The sequence below is a fragment of the Sorex araneus genome, chromosome 3 (assembly GCF_027595985.1).
Source record: "Sorex araneus isolate mSorAra2 chromosome 3, mSorAra2.pri, whole genome shotgun sequence".
Taxonomy (NCBI): domain Eukaryota; kingdom Metazoa; phylum Chordata; class Mammalia; order Eulipotyphla; family Soricidae; genus Sorex; species Sorex araneus.
In genome coordinates, this window is record NC_073304.1 from 216,280,998 (window position 1) to 216,298,499 (window position 17,502).

The following is a 17,502-nucleotide window of genomic DNA, read 5'->3' on the forward strand; positions in this document are numbered from 1 at the left end:
GTGGCCTGGGGCAGGGCTGGCACAGAGCTCTCGGGCACAGAGGCTGCCCCTCTGACGGGCCCCGCATGGGGCGTGGGTCTCTCATCTCCGACCCTACGTCTGTGTCTGGATGTGTCTCTCCTGTCAGGCTCGGGCGCTCCCCTCGAGCCATACAAGGGCCTTCCACTGCGGCTTCAGCTCGTCCTGAGGTCCTTCGCCATGCTGCATCACCGCCCTGCACCCCTCACCTCTGCCCTCTGTGTCCTCACCAGTCGGACGGATCATCTGCCCAGGGCCTCAGCATCGCCGTCTCTATTCCCAGCACCCCTGCCTCTGTCCCCAGCACCCCCGCCTGTCCCCAGCACCCCCACCTGTCCCCAGCACCCCCACCTGTCCCCAGCATCCCTGACTCGTTCCCCAGCACCCCCGCCTCTGTCCCCAGTACCCCCACCTCTGTCCTCAGTACCCCCACCTATCCCCAGTACCTCCCCCTGTCCCCAGCACCCTTGTCTCTGTCTCCAGCACCCCGCCTCTGTCCCCAGTGCCCCTGCCTCATTCCCCAGCACTCTGCCTCTGTCCCCAGTACCCTGTCTCTGTCCCCAGCACCCCCACCTCTTTCCCCAGAACCTGTCTTTGTCCCCAGCACCCTTTCTTTTCTGCTCTCAAAAGGAAGCATCTCCTCTTCCTCCTCCTCCTCCTCGTCCTCCTCGTCCTCCTCTCCCACCCCGAGCCCGTGGCCTCTGCCCCTCCGCCCTCTGCCAGCCAAGCCTCTTCACTCATCCCACTCATCCCCTAAGCCCGCACCACCATGCTCGGGCAGTGAGCAGAGCGCCCAAGGCCAAGACAGGCGCAAAGGGGGTGCTGGGCGGTGGTTCTCTTCCTAAAGTGTTTCCAGACACCCTCAGCCTGCCGGGCAGTGCTCGGCGTAGAAGGGGCCCTCAAGCGCGCCCCTGCCTGCAGCCCCTAGAGGACCACACCCTGACTTCCTCTTTTCCAGGCCAAACTTCCACACACGGGTCTGTGACCTGTTCCCTCACCGTCCACTGACCCTTCCCTCTCTGCACCTCAGGACATGGATTCCCAAGGTTCCCTGGACCTGTCCTGCTGTTTCTCTCATCCTCCCCTCCTGCAACTCTGGATGCTGATGTGCCTTCTCCCCAGTGGCCAGCCTCACTTCCTCCATGCCGCCCTCCCAGTTCAGCCCTCCACCGGAAGCTGAGGTCACTCATCTCCTGGATCCCAGCCCCCCTCCTCAGGCCCCCCACTTTCTGCCCACACACCGTCTCCCCTAGGTTTCTGCCATCTTCCTCCCAGGGCCAGGCAGCCCCTCTCAGACTTCCCCCACCCCACCTCTCCCCCTCCCCCTCCAGCCTGCAGTCTTCCTCCTCTTTCCCTTCCTTCCCCAGACCCCCACGGCCCCTCCCACTTGCCAGCTCAAAACAACCTGGGCCCCACCAGCTGGCCCCACTGTTCCAGTCTTCCCTCTCCCCTCTCCCCTCGATCCTTCAGCACTACTGGGGGACCCAGCGCCCAGAGCAGCCCCAGCCTGCACTCGTCTCCCACCTCCCACCATAACTTCTCTTCACTGCTACCTCTTCAGCCCCTTTGCCTCCTTCTAAGTCAGATATAGAGAGCACTTCCTCCAGGAAGCCTTCCCAACTGCCCATGCCCCCTCGCCTGCAAGTGGAATGAATCGTCCTTTTCCAAACTCCACCCAGAGTGCAAATGCCCTGGCCCCTCCTTTCAAACCAGAGCACACAGGTGGGCTTCCCCCGTGGAAAGGCCCATCGCTCCCCAATTCAGATCCAACTCAGCTCCCAGGAGAAAGCAGAGCACAGGCAAAGGGCAGCCAGAGGTGGGGGTGCCGGTAAGGCAGGCAGTCGGAGCAGGGATGAGGAAGCAAACCTCCTCAATGCCACCTCCCCTTCTCTGCGAGGAGACGGGCATGGGAACATAGCTCCTCTTTCCTAGCCACCTTTGGGAAGGGGAAGAGCAAGACAGGCGTGGGAGCAGGGAGCAGCGCCCTGAAGCCCAAGCAAAATGACACTGATGGAATTGTGCCACCCTCCCGTCAGCCCCTGACTGGGGGGGACTGTGCCTGCGTCTGCAGCCCTGACAGTACCTCACTGACACTGACTGATGCCTGGAAGCAGAAGGCTGACCTGGGGGCTCGCTTCCCCACGAGCCTGGAGGTCCTACTCGGACGGAGAGAGGTGTCCGGGCCCCCAAAGGACCTGGGGAGCTTGACAAGGGCAGGTCCCGCTCCACCAGCCCAGGTGGGAGCCCAGGAAGCCCCCCTGCTCGGCGTGGCTGGAGAGAAACCAGACACAGAGAGGGATGTCCTCTAGCTCAGAGTCACACAGCGAGGCTTGGGGGGGGCAGGCCCAGGACGGGGTGGGGGGGCAGCTGCCATGTTCAAATCAGTCCGTGCTCATGGCTGTCCCTCTTGCCCCTCTGCTTGGCCCCGGAACAAATTCACAGGCTGCTACCCCTCAACTTCCAGCCTGGCAAAGAGCTGCATGCCCCGTCCGTCCCCCAGCCTCCCCGAGGGCACCAGAAAGGCGACCCCGGGCACCCACCCATCTCCCCAATCCCGCGCTGGAATCATCAGAATGAGTCTGGCGACGCCCACTCACCTGCTCCCGCATCCTGTCCTGCTGGCCCCGCAGCGCCAGGGCGTGCTGTGGGTACTTGCTCTTCAGGTGGTCCATGAAGGCATCGCGCTTGCGCTCGGCGTCCGCCTTCTGCAGCCCGCTCAGCGCCTCGAGGCTCTGCGCCGCGATCACCGTGTGGCGCCGCTCCGACGTGTGCACCAGCCCCACGTTGGAGAAGCGGCGGCCCCCGCCGCCCCCGCCCCCACCCCCCAGGGTCCGGTACTCCCGCGGGTACTCCGCATCGTCAGCAGACAGCATGGGGGGGCTGCTCCGCTCCGGATCTGCGAGAGGGGAGAGGGGAGCAGAGCGGGTCACTGGGAGCCCGAGGCCCCAGGGGGGTGCCCACTGCCCACAGGGGGCAGACGGAGGCAGGAAATGCGGGGTCGAGGAGCAGGGTGGAGAGTCTAGAGCTTCAGGGACCGTGGGGACCAGGGCAGGTTCGGGCTTCTGGCCCTTCTGCCCAGGGTTTAGAGGGACAGTGCCCACTGGCAGGAAGGATTTGGAAGAAGGGGTCCTGGGCACTCTGGATAAGCAGAGTCCGCCTCCCTAATGCTGGCCTGACCGGGTGAGGGAAGAGGAGTCTCCTTCAAGAAGCTTCCAGAAGGGTGTGGAAAGGAGTCTGCATAGTCTTCCTCTCCCGTATCCTCTAGGGAGAAGAGTCTAGCCTCTTCCCTCAGGCTAGCATGTCCAGGGCACACTGGAAGGCCGGGGTGGGGGGTCGTGGGGGGTGGAAAAGGGCAAAGGTCAGACCTGGGACTTCCCAAGGCGCCAGAGGCTCCGGGTCTGGGACACAGGGCACCTCCCCTCCCTCCCCGCCAGAGACAGACAGACGGACACACAGGAGAGGCAGGGCACAGAGAAGACAGTGGGAGAAGGGTGGGGGATAAACTCAAAGGAGGAGAAGCAGACAGAACAGCTCAAGCCCTCCCCTCGCTGCCCCCCCCCACACACGCCCAGGACCACAGGGACGAAGGACAGCACAGAAGCAGCAACAGAAAAGGCCGGGGGCTGAGGTTACCCCTCAGAATCAGAATCCCTTCCCCAAGGGCCCCACCCAGAGCGCTGCCCCCCAACTGACTGACTCCAGCCTAAATATGGACCCCCTGCAGCAGGAACAGGGGTCCTACAGTGCCCCTCCATGCCCTGGTGGCATGCCCCAGCCATCCATCGTGCTGGGCACTGAACAGATATGCCCACCCTCATCTTGAGAAGTCTTCTCCCCAACACATGGCACCCCCCTAATCCGCCTCAGAGCCGCCTCAAAGCCTCACCGGCTAAGCGGAGTCTCCATCAGGCTCTGCCACGGATCGCTGGACCCCCACAGGGGCTCCTTACAGGCCAAGGGGGGTGAAGGGGGAGGTTGTGGATTCTGGAATCCAGCCAGGGCACCTCCTCCAGCCCCTTCTCACCCCCTCCCAGCACACAGCCACTGGCCATCAGGCTTGCAGGCTCAGACACCCTCACTCAGACACCCCTACCCAAGTAGAGGGTGACATCCAGCCACAATTCAGGGGAAAACACTGCACTGCAAATGCACACATGTGCACACACACACACATGCACACACATGCATGCACATGCACACACACCACATGTACACACACCACACATATGCACACACATGCATGCACACATACACACACATACACACACACATACGCACGTACACACACTCTTCCCTCTGCTACAACCGAGGTGTGAGCAGTGCCCAAGAGATCCCAACCCACCAAAACCAAGGGAGGGACGGACAGCTCCCCTGTCACGTAGACCTGCAGCTTCCAAGAGCCTGACCTCATCATCACCGCCTGTGGGGGTACCCCATGACTGTCGGGGGTTACTGTGGTTCTACTGCTGAGACAGGTTACCAAGGCCAGAACCATACACTGACACACTTAAAAGCCACAGTGAGCTGGGCCGGACCAACAGTCTAATAGGCCTTGCACAGGACTAAATCGGGTTTGGTCCCCAGTACTACGTAGGACCCCTGTTCCTGCTGCAGGGGGTCCCACAAGCACACCAAGACTGGTTGCTGAACCGGTGTTGGCGTGGATGCGGGGAGAAAGGGACTCTTCTTCACTGCTGGTGGGAATGCCGACTGGTTCAGCCCTTTTGGAAAACAATATGGACGATTCTCAAAAAATTAGAAATTGAGCTTCCATTTGACCCAGCAATACCACTCCTGGGAATATATCCCGGAGAGGCAAAACGGTATAGTAGAGATGGCATATGTATTTCTATGTTCATTGCAGCACTGTTTACAATAGCCAGAATCTGGAAAAAAACAGAGTGCCCCAAAACAGATGACTGGTTAAAGAAACTCTGGTACATCTACACAATGGAATACTATGTAGCTGTCAGAAAACATGAAGTCATGAAATTTGCATATAAATGGATCAACATGGAAAGTATCATGTTGAGTGAAATGAGTCAGAAAGAAAGAGACAGACATAGGAGGATTGCACTCATATGTGGAATATAATGTAACTGAGAAGTACAAGTTGGCAACGATGCAACTTCTGGCAGATATCTCTCTGGACTTAGTTACTAAAATACTAAATTACAGAAACCCAAAACTGAGAGGCTGCTAAGTGTGGTCACTCGACCTCATACCTCTTCATCCTCAGCAATGGAAAACAAATTATCTAATGCTTCCTTTTCAGCAGGTCTGACTTTAGGGGAGAGACTCTCCAAACAATAATAGTGAGTTTTGTTGAAATATTGTATGCAATCAAAGTGAAAGTAAAGTGAAATTTATTAGTTACACAGGCTGGGGGGGGGCTAAGGGTGGGGGGGCTAGGGGCGTGGGGGGTTAGGGGTGTGGGGGGGCGGGGTGGAGCTATACTGGGATTCTTGGTGGTAGAATATGAGCACTGGTGAAGGGATGGGTATTCGAGCATTGTATAACTGAGATTTAAACCTGAAAACTTTGTAACTTTCCACATGGTGACTCAATAAAAAATTTTTTTAAAAAAAAAAGACTGGTTGCTGAGCACCGACAGGTGTGATCCCAAACACAAAACACAAAAAGGCAGGAGCAACAGTACAGCGGGGAGGGCATCTGCCTTGCATGTGGCCGACCAGGAATTAGTCTCCAGCATCCCATATGGTCCCCTAAGCACTGTCAAGAGTAATTCCTGAGTGCAGGGCCAGGAGTAACTCCTAAATTTCACTAGGTTTGACACCCCCTACCCCGCCCCGCAAAAACAAAAAACAAAAAAAACCACGCAAAAAGAACCCAGTGTGTGCAGCTGGGTGGAGACGTTCAAACAGACCAAGCGGGGGAGTCCCAGATTTCACCTCCAGGCCTGGGGTCCGGGGTTCTCCCCCTGTGCTTGCTGTTCCCCACCCTGACCTGGACCTGGGGGCCTCACAGTCAGAACCGACTACACAGAGACGTGGAGAACAGCAGTGCCTGCAGGCGTGATGGCTCCACTTTATTTCGACTGGGAACAGGAAGCCCAGAAGGGCCCAGCACTTCATGGAGCCAGTTCCCAGGAATAATTAATCGAGCCAGTGGCATCCACGGTCAAACTCGAGTGTGCACGGATGAGCTGCCCTGAGCTCTCGCCTGTCTCCCTGGGAGGGAGGGCCTTTGTGGGCTGGCCCCAACCCTTCCTAGGAAGCTGGACCTCGGTGGGGGGGGGGCTCTGCCCAGGGGCAGGGGGGCAGTAAAGGTGGCTGAAAGGGAGAAGGGGGCACAGGCGTGCTCTGAACACCAGAGAATCAGCCCCACGCTGGTGGGGGCAGTGTCCTGTGTCCTGCGACCTTTGCCCCCCAGCCCCCGATTCGCAGCTATCCCTGGAGCAGGAATTCTCTAGGACATGGGTGGGGGGCACTCCTGACCCCTCTCTGCCCTGGGGTTGTGGGGGAATTCTGTTACAGTCTTGTGGCCGGAACCCCAGCTCTGGCATCCAGCCCCAGCCCAGCCTGAGACGAGGGACCTCCCCTGAGCCAGCCAGCCATGCCCACTGTGCCCTCCTGGCACTGCATGTGCCCATGGGGGAAGCCTCCATTTCTCTCCTCCCCTCCGGACCCCTGCTTCCTTTCTTGCCTCCAACGGGGTCTTGGCTCACCTGAGATGGGCAGGAGCTGGGGGGAGGTCCAGGGTCAGCCAGGCCTTTCCACTCGGACTGAAGGGGACACAGTGGACAGCCTGGAGGAGGCAGGCCCACTGCCCATTTCACTGTGGCTGTGGGGACCCCCACACTAAGGGTCAGCTTCACCCCCCTACCAGGCCTAGGCAGGGGGGGGGGCTGCGCTCTTGGCAGAGAGGGGGCGCAGGGTAGGAGGAACGAGCTGCTTTGGGGTCGGGGGTGGAGTTTGCCAGTGAAAAGGTTTCTGATAAGGGAAGAACCTTGGGATCCTAGGATGGGCTGAGGTGGGGGCACGCCAGGGCCACGGGGTCTCAGCACTCCCCCCATTGATGCACATTGCTCTCCTTTCTGAGGGGCTCCAGGGCCTGGGAGGACTGACCCAGCTTCTGAGCTGGGGGTCCATCTATGGGCCTTCAAGGAAGGTGTTCGGGGGTGAGGCTGTGGCTCAGGCATGATCCATACTACCCCAGGTGGGGCGCTAGCCTTGCACAGAACTGAGCTGGGTTCAATCCCCGGCATCCCATATGGTCCCTGAGCAGCTTCAGGACTAATTCCTGAGTGTAGGTCCAGGAGTAAGCCCAAGTACCACTGGATGTAGTCAAACATCCCCTCCAAATAAAACTAAACAAAACATTGGGGCTGGAGTGATAGCACAGTGGGTAGGTTGTTTGCCTTGCACACGGCTGACCCGGGTTCGATTACCAGCATCCCATATGGTCCCCTGAGCATGGCCAGGGGTAATTCCTGAGTGCAGAGCCAGGAGTGACCCCTGAGCATCGCTGGGTGTGACCCAAAAAGCAAAAAAAAAATATATTAAATTAAAAAAAACTAAACAAAACAACAAAAACAACCTTGCAAGGCAGAGCCAGAGACACCCTGGGTCAGAGTCAGCTGCTCCCTGGGCCCCGTGACTCCCACTTAGTCATTTGGTCCCTTCCCGCCAGGAGCTCCGGGCACAGAGCTGTAAAGTGGGCGTGACCCTGCCCGGGCAGTCGGAGAGAAGGACAGGGCTGGACAAAGTCACCCATCTGAGCGGTGGCCTGGGCAGCTGTTGGTCCTCCCTCAGGCCCCTCTGGGAGGACAAGGAGCCCAGGAAAAGGTCTGGGGGTACAAGCTAGCAAGCAGCAGGGGCCCAGAACTCCTGCGGACCAACACTTCCTGACCAGGCGGGGCTCCTGCTCTGGCAGCCAGAGTTCCCCAAACAGTTCGGCCTAAAGCGATGCTCAGGGGTTACTCCTGGCTCTGCATTCAAGAATCACTCCCGGCGGTGCTCGGGGGACTCTTCAGGATGCTGGGGATCGAACCTGGGTTAACTGCATGCCAGGCAAGCGCCCTCCCTGCTGTATTATCACTCCAGTCCCCCTTGAGCCCCCATTTCCAAAAGCAATATCCCTTAGCAACCCCCTACCCCCGAGAAATCTACCTTCCTTAAGCGGACAAACAGAAAGCACCCCCCAACTGCACCTGAAACTATTACCTGCTGGATCATTCCAGCATCCTCTGGGAGGGAGTACTGCCCACTTGGGGAAGCTGGCAGGGGTCTTGGGGGACAGAAGGACAGAGGGGCCAGCAGGACTGGACTCTCCTGGGGCAGAGTACTAGGGGACTGAGGACTCCAAGATGGAGGAGCAGAGGCAAGGCGAGGAGCCGTGGCGGGGGAGGGGACGGGGAGGGGCAGAGCTGGAGCAGGGGTGCGGGGCTGCAGGTCCCAGAGACAAGCCCCTGCGGATGGAGGTTTGCCCGACCTCTGGGTATTCGAGGTGGCCGGAAGTTCTGAGAAAGGGACTGAAGCCACAGGGAAGGGGCCTGGGTGACTCCTTGGGGTTGGGGGGAGAGAAAGGACAGGGAAGGGGAAGGAGCCGTTAGGGTGTGGGGGCAGGGAGTGGGGGGGCACCCCCAGTGACTTGTCTCCACCCCCTGGGCCCCACGCAGGGTCAGGACCCCCATTCATGGATGCCCGGAAACTGCTCCTCCTTCCCCGTGAAGTCACGTCACCCATGATGAGACGGAAGATGCCCAAGTGACAGAGACACCATCTCACAAGCCATGGAGCCCTTCCTTCCCTTTCAGATCTAGCCTCTCCCCGGGCTGCTGCCAGTGACATGTGGCATGACGTCACACATGACATCATTTTCCATGGGAGAGGGGTGAGGAGCGGGAGGGCTGGGGAAGGGGAAGCCAAAACCCGGGAGCACAAAGACTCAGCTACAGACACGAGAAAGGAGGAGGCGGCAGAGCGTGGGCACAGCGGGCGGGGCACTTGTCTCACGTGCAGCCAGCCTGGGTTCGATCCCCGACACCCCACATGGTCCCTTGACAGCGCCAGGAGCGAACACCTGAGCTCAGAGTCAGGACTTAGCCCTGAGCACCAGCAGATGTGACCTCCCACCCCAAAAGGAAGAAGGCAACTTGTGGGAACCCCCTCATAGGTGCTCAGGACCCAGAATTCCGGAAGACATACAAAGTGAGCCCCGGTCACTCCCCAGGCAGAGGTTGGGCATTAGCTCTGGAGCACTAGGACAGTCACATGGAGAAGGCCATGGACACTGCTGGGAGGCCGACCTGGTTGGCACCCCAGGGCATCCCCACACCCAGGAACACAAAGCCAGGGGTACCCGGTCTCCTGGAGAAGCCCACAGCTACCACCACCATCTACTGTGCCCCAGGACCCCACCCTGCAGGCTGCAGCTCCCAAGATGGGAAGGACACTGTGGAAGGTCAGAGGCCAGGGGCCAAAGGGCATCAAGGGGCCAGCCACATCTCAGGTTTGGCAGAAGACCCAGAACCTGCCCCACCCCCTCCCATGCCACCCCCCCCCCATGAAGGAACTGGTCCTCTGTCCTAGGGCACCCTTGTGTGCCCAGCCCCCCAGGCCCTGCTGTCTGTGGGGGGCCCTGGAACAGAAGCCCATCTGTGTCTGTTTCCTAAACCATCTTTTCCGCCCCATACCACAGCAACCAAAGTCATTTTCCGGGCAATTGCCTTTCTGTAAACATTCTTGTGTAATAGCCCCCCAAATTGCTAATGCCCAGCGCCCTGGTGAGTGGCCCTGTCACTCTGAGCGGCGAGCTGGGGGGTGGCAGCGGGAGCAAGGGCGAGGAGAGGGGAGCAGCTGGAGGGAGCAGAAGGCCCAGGCCGGCACCCCCACACCAGCCCCTGCTAACCCAGGCAGGGCAGGCGGAAAGAGGGGCAGGGCGGGGGGCGGGGGGGAGGGTGTGAGCAGAAAGAGCTCAGCCCAGAAGGACAGGGAGGGCTGGGCCATACAGGGGGCTCTGGTGATGGGGGACAGGCACTCGGGGGACAGAGCAAGGCCAGGTGAGCTCCTCATGGGGAGTGGCTCCCCAAAACCACGCACTGCAGGAGCACTGAGAGGGTCCCTGCCCGATGTCGCCTCCCCGGCCCAGCACTGGGCTGCAGGAAGGGCCTCAGAGGGAAACTGAGGCTCGGGGGCCTCAGGGCATCGCTCACCCTGGGCCCTCCTGCCCTCTCCCATCCCGGTGTGGGGGGGAGGTGGATGAGGTGGGCTGAGGGGCAGAGAGGACAGTGCCCCGGGAGGCAGAGGAGGGCACTGCCAGCCCCAGCCTCGAGCAGGCAGAAAAACAGGCACCAATTTGTGCAGATTTAAAACCCACGGAAGGCCACTTAGTCGGTAAACGAGTCAGAATCTAATTAAAGGCCTCGCAGGGCGGGGAGGGCGCGCTCACCTGCGGGCGGCCTCAGGGGAGCCTCTGGCCCTGGGGGAGGTGGGAGAGAGGGTGCGCCCCTCCGCACGGCTCCCGCTGCCCGGCCTGCAGGGGCCCCTGGACTGGCCAGGCTCCCAAGTACGGGGAAGGGGTGGGGATTGGAGGGACGAGACTTCATCTCCCCCGAGTCCCCGCCAAGGCTCAAGGCTCACGTAGGACCAAGCCTGGCACGCACAGACTGGGCACTCCCCAGGGCCCTGGCCTCCTCTCTAAGGGGCTCTGGGTGGGGCCCCTGTTTACTCATGGAACTGGGAGCTCAGTCAGAATGATGCCTCCCCCTCCTCTCTCAGACCAGACGCCCGCCCCGATGGCAGAGGCACCCCTCCACCCAGAATGCTGGGACAGAACTGGACAAGGAGCGGACACCCCTTGGCCACCAGGGCCAGGCTGGGCCTCCGTGCCCACCGTCCAGTTCTCACCCTGTGTGGTCCTCAGGACCCCCACCCCGCTCCCACTGAGGAAGTGGGGGGGACAACCCCACTGTGCGGTTGCTCCTGCCTGCCCCGCACCCCCACAGTGCTCTCCCCAGCACGCCCCTTCTGCAGGAAGGAGACCAAGGCCCGAGGGGAGCAGGTCACACAGGAGCAGGAGCAGAGCCAGGAATGGATCCCACCACCCCTCGGCACAGAGACTTTTCCACCCCCCACTGTGCACTTCCCAGAAAGCAATCGTCAGGGGACCCCCCTCTGCAGGCCCCACATCCCAGGGGGCCCCGAGATGAACAGATTCTTAGGAGGCACCTGTGGGGGTGGAAAAACCTGCCACAGTGCCCAGCCCAGCCCCGCCCGGGGGCCCCTAAGACAGTTGTGGGTCCCAGCCCGGCCGCACCCGACACTCCCCACCCTGAATGAGGCCCCCTCGAGGCACCCTGGGCACAACCCTAAGACAAGACGCCCCACTTCGGGCTGGGGTTGAGAGCACAGCGGGGACAGCTCTCGCCTTGTATGCAGCCGACCCGGGTTCCATCCCCGGCACCACATACGAGTCCCCTGAGCCAGGAGGGATCCCTGAGCGCTGGCAGGTGTGGCCCCCAAGCAGACAGAAACAGAGATACCCCTCCTCCTGCACGGGACCCCACAAGCCGGTCCCTGGCCCAGAATTTCAGACAAATACAACCTCCTTCATCCTGCCCCCACCCCAGCAGGCAAAGTAATGACATTAACCCCGCTCCCTCCAAATAGCAACACCCGGGGGGGGAGGGGGGTTAATAAAAGCTCGATTCGCACCCAGCTGACATACCGAGGGGCCTCTCTGTGAGCCAGGGAGGACTGTTTCAAAAAGAAGAGCCGCAGACGGTTGTGCAGGTTGCGCACTGAGCACGGCCAAGCCCGGCCTCGGCGGCCCGTGGCCCCCACCCAAGCTTTGATCAGACCCAGAGCTGTGGCGTGATTTTTCGCTCCTAATGAAGATCTGGCTAATTGGCTTCCCTGGGAAGGGAGGGGGCGGCAACGCGGAGGAAGTGTGTCACCCCAGTCTGAAGCTGCTGGGGGGAAAGCCGGGAACAGCCCTGGCGGGCACCCGACAGCAGCCTGTTAACAAGCCGCGCTGGCGTGGCATTCCCACCGTCACGCAGCCAGAGGTGTCCTGTCAGCGCCCCGTCTCCGAGAGGCGGCGGCGGCGAGAGGAAGGAAGGAGCGGAGGGGATGGGGACGGAGGAGGAACCAGGCACCCTGCCCCCCGCTCCACCACCTCACGGGAGACCGCCGGAGTCTCTCTCCCAAGGGCACGGCAGGGCCAGAGGGACCCGTGCCAGCCTCCACAGCTTCGAGGAGCCGAGAGCACGCTCGGAGGGTGGCATCCCGTGCCAGGGGAGACGAGACCCCGATCTGTGACGTGAAGGAGAAGCTCCCCCACCCCATCACGGCCCTTTCATCAGGACCCCACAAAGCTGGGCAAGGGCTGGGGAGATAGCCCAGTGGGTAGCGCGCTTGCCTGGCACATAGCGGGCCTGGGTTCCGTCTCTGACACCTGGTCTGGACCTCCCTGAGTCCCCCCCAGGAGTGATCCCTGAGCATAGCGCCAGAGGTGAGCCCCGAGCACGGCCAGGTGTGGCCAAAAACAAAAACAAACAAATAAAGGCCCAGTGCTGCCACCCCACCACTTGCTCCTCAGATTTCTGAAGCCTTTACTGGGACCCCCATAACCAGACAGTCCCTTGGGGGACTTCCAATTCCAAGCACATTCGCTTCTCCGGTCACCTGGCTTGGTGGTACCCACCTCACCATGCCCCACACTCATCTATCTCCATGCAGAGGGCACCCTGGTCACTGCAGGCTGCCCAGCACCACTCGCCCGTATGGCCACCACCCGCAGACAGGGCACTGCGGCCACAGGCAGAGCACAGACACTTAAGACAGTTTCAGCTGTACTGGGGCACACGCGAGCGCTCGGTTGGTCCCTCTCCTGCCTGCCTGGGGTGCAAGGTAGCGGGGACCCCATTTGTCCTTCCTGAGTCCAGCTGCCACCTCCTCCATCTCTCTCCTACTCTGCCAAGCTCAGGGCGTCCTTGCTGAAGCATTTCTTTACAATCTCTTATTTGGAGGCCTGAGCAATCATACAGCAGGTAGGGCATTTGCCTTGCACACACCCTGAATTCCGTATGGTTCCCCGAGCCTGCCAGATGTGATCTCTGAGTATGAAGCCAGGGGTAAGCCTCGAGCATCGCCAGGTGTGCTCCTACCTCAAAAAAAAAAAAAGTCTTATTTTGAAAAAGAGGGATAGGGCTAAGGCTCTCCACTGGCCAAGAACTGTAGTTCTGGTTTGTTTTTTTGGGCCACACCTGGGCAGTGCTCGGGGCTACTCTCAGCTCAGTGCTCAAAGGCCCCTCTTGGCAGTGCTCAGGGAACCTGCGGGGGCCAGAGATGGAGCCCGGGCCTCCTGCACACAGAGCCCACATCGCAGTCCCCATTCTGGCCACGTCCAGCCATCTCCTTCCACACCCGGGCACCCCGGCTCCCAGTGGCAAACCTCTGACCCACTTCCACCTGCTGCTGAGCCTGGCGGGGCAGCAGCTGGGCACCCGGGCTCCGCCCTCACGGGTTAATTACTCCTCTGCCCTACAAGCCAGCGGAGCACAAACAGCCAATCTGCATCCCATTATTTTCTCTCTCTGGGGACACCAAGGTTAGTACCCGGAGAAGCTTGGGGGTGTGTGGGGCGGGGCGGGGGGAGCAGCACGGGGAGGCGGCAGGAGACTCAGCGATTTCCTGCCTGCACTGCGCTGGGCCTGGGCCAACCTGGAAGGCCTGGTAGGGTGCCAGGAGCATCTCCTGGAAGCTCTCCCCGGGGTCCTCCCGCGGCGGGGCGCAGGCTGGGTGGTGGGAGAGGAATCAGAGATCTCTCCCTGCCACCTCCCCCCCTGCCCCCGCTAGAGGCCACCCTCCCATCTCGCGCGCTGAGTTTTGAAGCCGGCACCCGGCTCCCTGGGACCAGCCACGAATGAAGCCGACCCCCTAACCGGTCTCCAGGGCCTCCGACGGCTGCTGCCCTTTTGAATCTGAGCCCCCTTGGTAGGGCCCCCTCCCCGCTTTACAGCTTGGGGAAGCCGGAGCCTGCTGGAGGTCAGGGGGGGCTAATGGCAGAGGCAGCTTCTGGGCTTCGGTCCCCACTGGGGACTGCCCCTGTGGATCCCGCAGACCCCCGAGTCTTAGCTGGGGGTTCTCCGTCTCGCCAAGCCCTGAGAGCCAAGCTCTCTAATGAACCCCTTCTCCAGGGAGGCACAGAGCCCTGCCATCCCTCGTTTCCGGGGGGAGCTGGCCTGGGGACAGTGCCAGGCGGGGCTGAGGGAGCTGAGATGGCCGGGGGCAGCTGGGAGGAGGGCCCCACGGTCCTTTCCGGGGCTCTCCTCCCCACTCTCGTGGCAGAGGAAGCGCAGGTCCCCTCGGAAGTGCCATCTGGAGAGATAGTACAATAGGTCGGGCTCTTGCCTTGCATGCCTTACATGTGGCCAACCTGGGCTTAATCCCGGGCACCCCATATGGTCTCCCTAAGCATCGCCAGGGGTGATCCCTGAGCACAGAGCCAGGAGTAAGCCCTGAGCACTGCCAGGTTGTAGCCCAAGGACCAAAAAAGAAATAAATAAAAGGAAAAGAAATGGGGCCAGAGCGATAGTACGGCAGGTAGGGCATTTGCCTTGCACGCAGCAGGCCGGGGTTCAATCCCTGGCATCCCATATGGTTCTCCCAGCACCGCCAGGAGTATTTCCTGAGTGCAGAGGCAGGAGTCACCCCTGAGCATCACAGAGTGTGACCCAAAAGAGCCAAAAAGAAAAGAAAAGAAAAAATAGAAGTGACATTTCAGCCAGGGCCGGGTCAGCCAGGAGGCCTTCCTGTGGGGCAGGGGAGGCCTCAGGCCAGCGTCTCAGGCCACGCCTGGCAGAGCCTGTCCAGTGCCCTGCCCCACTCGTGCTGCCCGTGCTGGGTCAGGGGCCTGTGCTCTCACCATCACTGAGCTGGGGCCTTCAGAGGCGCCCTGGGGTGGATCCGTGTAGAAGCCCAAAGGTGGTGCCTCTTCCTGCCTCTGCCACTGTGCCAGGGAGGACCGGACTCAGCCTCCCCCGGCCCCTAGGTAGCCAGCTGAACCCACCTGCTCCTCCAGAAACTTCCATCTGGCCTTGCTCTGTGTCCCGGCCCCTGTCCCAGCAGCTGTGCCACTCATGGCCCCAGCAGGGCAGACCCAGCTCCAAGCCCCAGTGGGCACGCCCGGGAGTCTGAGTGGGCAGCTGAGTGGGCAGCCGGGGAGTGCCCTGAGGCTCCGCACTGCAGCCCGGGTTTGGGAGTCCAGGCCCGGCGACCACAGCCCAACGCTGTGGGCATCTGATTAACCACACGCGAGGCTTCCTCCCGCCTACTTCTTCCTCCCTGGCTCGGACCAGCCCCGGGCTAGGAGGCTGGGTGCCCCCCCCCACAGCTGCACCGTGCCCCATCCCGTGCCTGCCCCCTGATGCTACGCAGTGGCTAATTCTGGCGTCTCATCAGACAGTAATTATGGGGGAATCAGCACTGTCATCGCAGTGGCTCGGCACCTGTCACCACACCACCATCCATCTCCAGGCTGAGGGATGAGGCCGGAAGTGGGGGGGAGGGGCGCCAGCGGAGGGGAAGGGGCACCCACTCCCCCCCCCCCCCTGTCTCAGCCTCCCCACACAGGCACCCCTGTTCTCCAGGGCACATGGCAGGTCACGCCAGTTTGCGTGGCAGAGACCAAACGGAAGGGAAAAGCGTGGCATGCTATGGTCACACATGTGATCTGGAACAGTCATTTCACTCCACCACATGGCAAAACGAGGGGATGAGTGTCCAGCAAGGGGCAATAGAAGAACTAAGCACAGAAATTGCCCCTCACGGAGCCCGGCCCACATGAATCCCATATTCACATGACCAGCAGCCAGGACAGGGCCAGGTGGGCAGGCCGGGACGAGCGGGCAGGGCCTGGGCACACTCATGCCGGGGCGGCAGCAGCTTTGTTTGGCTGGGCCGGGCGGAGAATTTAGCGTTGTCGAATGCTAAGGCCTTGGAGGGCACGTGTCCTCTCTCTGCTCACCACAGTCCCCACCGCTCCCTACTGCCCTACTCTGGTCCTTCCCTCCTGTCCTGCTCCGTAGGCCTGAGATTGCTGCTGCCTCCAGGCAGCCTCGGTTACTCCCACGCGAGGAGCCTGGACATGCTATGGACATCCCACAGCGGGAGCAAAAACGGGAGCTGACAAAGGGACAGGTCTCTGCAGGGCAGAGACAGGGGCTGAGGCTCCCCAGGGTAGGAAGGGGGCAGCTGGGGCTGCCGAGAGACACCTCAGGTCCTTCCTGGGCCGAGGCCTCCCGCTCCATCCTGCAGAAAGGTTCACTCAGGAACCTTGTCAATAGCGCTGTCTGAAGGCCCCCCCAAGTAAGGAGTCATGTCCCCATTCCCTCCCTCCACTGTCCCCCCAGTCTAGAGCCTGGGAGCCCCCATCTCGCCCGGCAGGAAACAGAGCAGAGGGCAAGGGTAGGGTGAACCCTAGGGTGAAGTCTGAGTGGCAGGAGCTACAGGAAATGAAGTGAAGGAGGACCCCAGAAGCAGGAAGTGAGGCAAAGGGGGACCCCAGAAGCAGGAAGTGAAGCAGAGGGGACCCACTACCCTGAGCCCCCCAGAATTAGACCAAAGGAAGGCTTCAGACTAAGGCTGTGGAAGGAGGGGAGGGGTGCTGCACCCCCAGGGTGGGGCTGGGGTCATAGGTGTGACCCTGGCCACCACCTCTGCCCCATCTGCTCCCCAGAAACTCAGACAGCAGCCTGGGGCTCACCCGGTGGCGAGGAGAGGAAGGGGTGGGCACGCCAGGACTGGTGTGTTTCCAGGTGTGGCCAGGCCAGACGCTGCCCCCAACGCAGCCCGGCAACAAGCGCCCCCCCACCTGGCCAGCCGTCACTCCCTTCTCGAGCACGGTCCAGTGGGTCCACAGCGAGGAGCTGACTCACAGGACCAGCTCCACAGAGCATACATCCACACACATGTCCACTCTCTGGCTCATGTACGTTCACACATGTGCACATGATCACGCATAGCACAGTACACGCAAGCAAGCTTGCACACGCTTATTCACACACACATATTCGTGGGTGCACACTAACACACGCTCACAGTCATATAGATATGGTTACACACACACATCTGTGTTTGTATACATGCTCACACACAGGTACTACCACCAGGATTTTTTCAAAACCCACCACGGTCTCATTCCACTCTGATAAGGCACGAATGGTGGGGACACCCCTCATCTCCGCTGCTAACAAGGGTAGAAATAGGGTCGGGATGTGGCTCAGGGGTACAGCAATTGTCTTACACACCTGAGGCCCTAGTTTGATTCCTGATACCATAGGGTTGCCCCAAGTACCGTCAGGGGTGACCTCTGTGCACTGAGCCAAGAGTATCTCCAAAGCACCCTGTTGTGTAGGCCCCAAACTATATTAAAAATGTAGGACTAGGGGGCTGGAGAGATAATACAGCAGGTAGGGCGCTTTCCTTGCAGCCTGGGCTCGATCCCCAGCACTCTGTG

The 17,502-nt window shown here is 60.9% G+C and overlaps 1 protein-coding gene across 3 annotated transcripts in view; it reads right to left on the bottom strand.

Annotated features, from left to right (window-relative positions):
* Window positions 1-17,502, bottom strand: part of SRCIN1 (SRC kinase signaling inhibitor 1) — a 67,027-nt gene that overhangs the window by 37,967 nt on the left and 11,558 nt on the right. For all 3 annotated transcript variants that reach the window (XM_055132799.1, XM_055132800.1, XM_055132801.1), the window contains one exon: window positions 2,616-2,914. In XM_055132799.1, coding sequence (XP_054988774.1) covers window positions 2,616-2,914 — 299 coding nt within the window. The remainder of the gene's footprint in view (window positions 1-2,615; window positions 2,915-17,502) is intronic.